General features: G+C 44.2%; 1 protein-coding gene across 1 annotated transcript; it reads right to left on the reverse strand.

Moving 5' to 3' along the window:
- Nucleotides 1-528: 528 nt before the first annotated feature.
- On the reverse strand, nucleotides 529-1,113 carry LOC127129510 (uncharacterized). The gene has a single exon (XM_051058677.1). It carries the CDS (start codon nucleotides 1,111-1,113, stop codon nucleotides 529-531), a length of 585 nt encoding a protein of 194 aa, XP_050914634.1.
- Between the last annotated feature and the right edge of the window lie 1,289 nt (nucleotides 1,114-2,402).

A 2,402-nucleotide genomic window follows, 5' to 3' on the forward strand; every position in this document is an offset into this window, starting at 1 on the left:
GGGATTTGAAACAATGCTTGTACATCATTAGCAGGATTTTATCCGAAAGCATATAATCAACAATTATGAGTATCGTGTTTTCGTCATCCTCCTTCCAACATTTACTAACAATAGTGTGATAAAGAAGGTGAAGTGGAAAAGCATGTGTTTGTGATTTGCAAATGTGATAGTTGAGTGAATATGAAAGATTGATTCAAAGCATGCATAATCATCCCATTAATAAAACCAGATACAGATAACAATGTTTAAAGCATACAGTACTTAAATAGACAAGAACAAATTACAAAAGTGTGAAATGGTAAAAATGGCATAATGATTGCCTTCATTCAACGAAACGGGACTTCATCTCCTGATTCACTATCGAGCTGGCTTCATCAGGAACTACTCTGCTTGTTCAGGTTGGTGAGAGGCTTTATCTTCGAGCTTCACTCGACTCTGCATGCGCTGGCATGGGATTTGTTGCAACATTTGGCCTAACTGGTGTGAAGGTAACTGCCTTACTGTCAATCAGGTCTTGGACTTTGTGTTTTAAAGCCTTGCAATTCTCCATTGTGTGCCCTGGGGCACCCATGTGATACTCGCAGTGAGCATTGACATTGTAGCCTGTTGATATGGCGGAGTTGCAGGTGTTAGCTCCTTCAAAACAATTGATTCATCCTTTAGCAGGTAGGGAAGGATCTTGTTGTATGGTACTGGCAAAGGATCGAAATGTATTTCTAGCCTCCTTGCCCTCTGTTGGTTAGGTTGACGTTGTGGTGGAGCATGTTGCTGTTGATTCTGATACGGCTGCTGGTAAGCCGGCTGTTGATATGGTTGTTGATATTGTTGTTGATATGGTTGTTGATAGGGTGGATGATATGGTGTCGGGATGACCGCGGCAACCTGATGATAAGGCGTATGAGCATATGGAGGTGCCATATATCCTCCTCTTCTCATTATGGCATTGGTCTGACCTTCTGGCTTCTTTGGGAGATTAGGATAAGGCTTCTTCATCCCACTTGAAGCATTAGCAGCACAAGGTAGCTTTCCCTTCTTGATCTGGCTTTCAATCCGTTCTCCCACGGAGGCAACCTCAGCAAAAGTCGGGAAGCTGGAGCCCACCATCTTTTCCATGTATTGGGTATGCAGAGTTCCCATAAACATATCAATTAGCTCCTTGTCAAGAAGAGGAGGTTGGACACGAACTGCTAGCTCTCTCCATCGCTGGGCGTATTCCTTAAATGACTCATTGTTGCGTTGAGTCATGTCTTACAGCTGGGTGCGATTGGGCGCTAGATCGGTGTTATACTGATAATTCCTAAGGAAGGCTTCAGCAAGGTCTCTCCATGATTGGACCTGACCTCTCTCCAATTGCATGTACCACTCCAGGGATGCCCCACTGAGGCTATCTTGGAAGTAGTGAATCAGAAGTTGATCATTACTGATGTGGGCACCCATCTTGCGATAGTAGGCTCTGAGATGAGTCCTAGGGCAGCTGATCCCTTTGTATTTGTCAAAGTCTGGGAATTTGAATTTCTGCGGAATCACGAGGCCTGACACCAAGCACATATCGACGGCATCCAAACCGGGAGTAGTGTGAACCTCCAAGGACTTGAATTTTTCCTCCAGAACATGGAGTCTCTCAACAGCAGGGTCTAGGAGACCTCCAACAACAGGTTTGCCTGGTTGTGGCATGAAGAAAGCATCATACGGATCTTCATCACCCATCATGGATCCATGTCGAGCAGATGTAGCAGAATGCTCATGGGGATTCATGTTGACCATGGGAACAAGAATAGGGATGGGTCCTCCTCCAGGATGGGAAGGATTACCATCAAGGTTAGTTACTCCAGGGATGTTAAGTGATGGCGATCCAAATTGGGCGGCAACTTTCCTGGCTTCAGCGTTAGTCTTAGCATCATTTTCCTTCTGGGCCAAGAGTAGCATAGTTTCCAGCAAGCGATCCATATTTGCCTACATGGAGTCAATGTCTGTTCTCATCGAGACTTGGTTTTCTTCCAGTTGTTCGAGTGTCATCTTGTAGTTGCGGCGTGTCTCGTACCGGTGTCGAGTAGTCAGCGTTACTGAACAAAGGATAGAATATGATGTAAGTTTTTGTTTCTGGACAATGATATGCAATGCATGCTTATGATATGCAAATGCATGAAATTTTGCCATTTGTTCACAAAGGAATACAGATACTCAAGTCATTCACACGTTAGGTACGTCAAGATAATAGGAAGAAATATGGGTTTCTCTGATCACAAGAAATTCCCCAAAGGTAGGTTCTAAAGTTATGTTTTCAAGGAAGGAACCTAGACTCATGGATCAGGTTTAAAACTTCCTCGCAATGGTGGGCTGGCCACATCGTGATGGGAGTTTGCACTGATCTAATCTAAGTGGGATTCTCGTATTGTTCGAAC

This window comes from Lathyrus oleraceus, chromosome 3, assembly GCF_024323335.1.
Source record: "Lathyrus oleraceus cultivar Zhongwan6 chromosome 3, CAAS_Psat_ZW6_1.0, whole genome shotgun sequence".
Lineage (NCBI taxonomy): Eukaryota > Viridiplantae > Streptophyta > Magnoliopsida > Fabales > Fabaceae > Lathyrus > Lathyrus oleraceus.

Bases quoted from the DNA above. Each gene is read 5' to 3' on its own strand.
- LOC127129510 (XM_051058677.1), bottom strand. From the start codon at position 1,113: ATGGAAAAGATGGTGGGCTCCAGCTTCCCGACTTTTGCTGAGGTTGCC.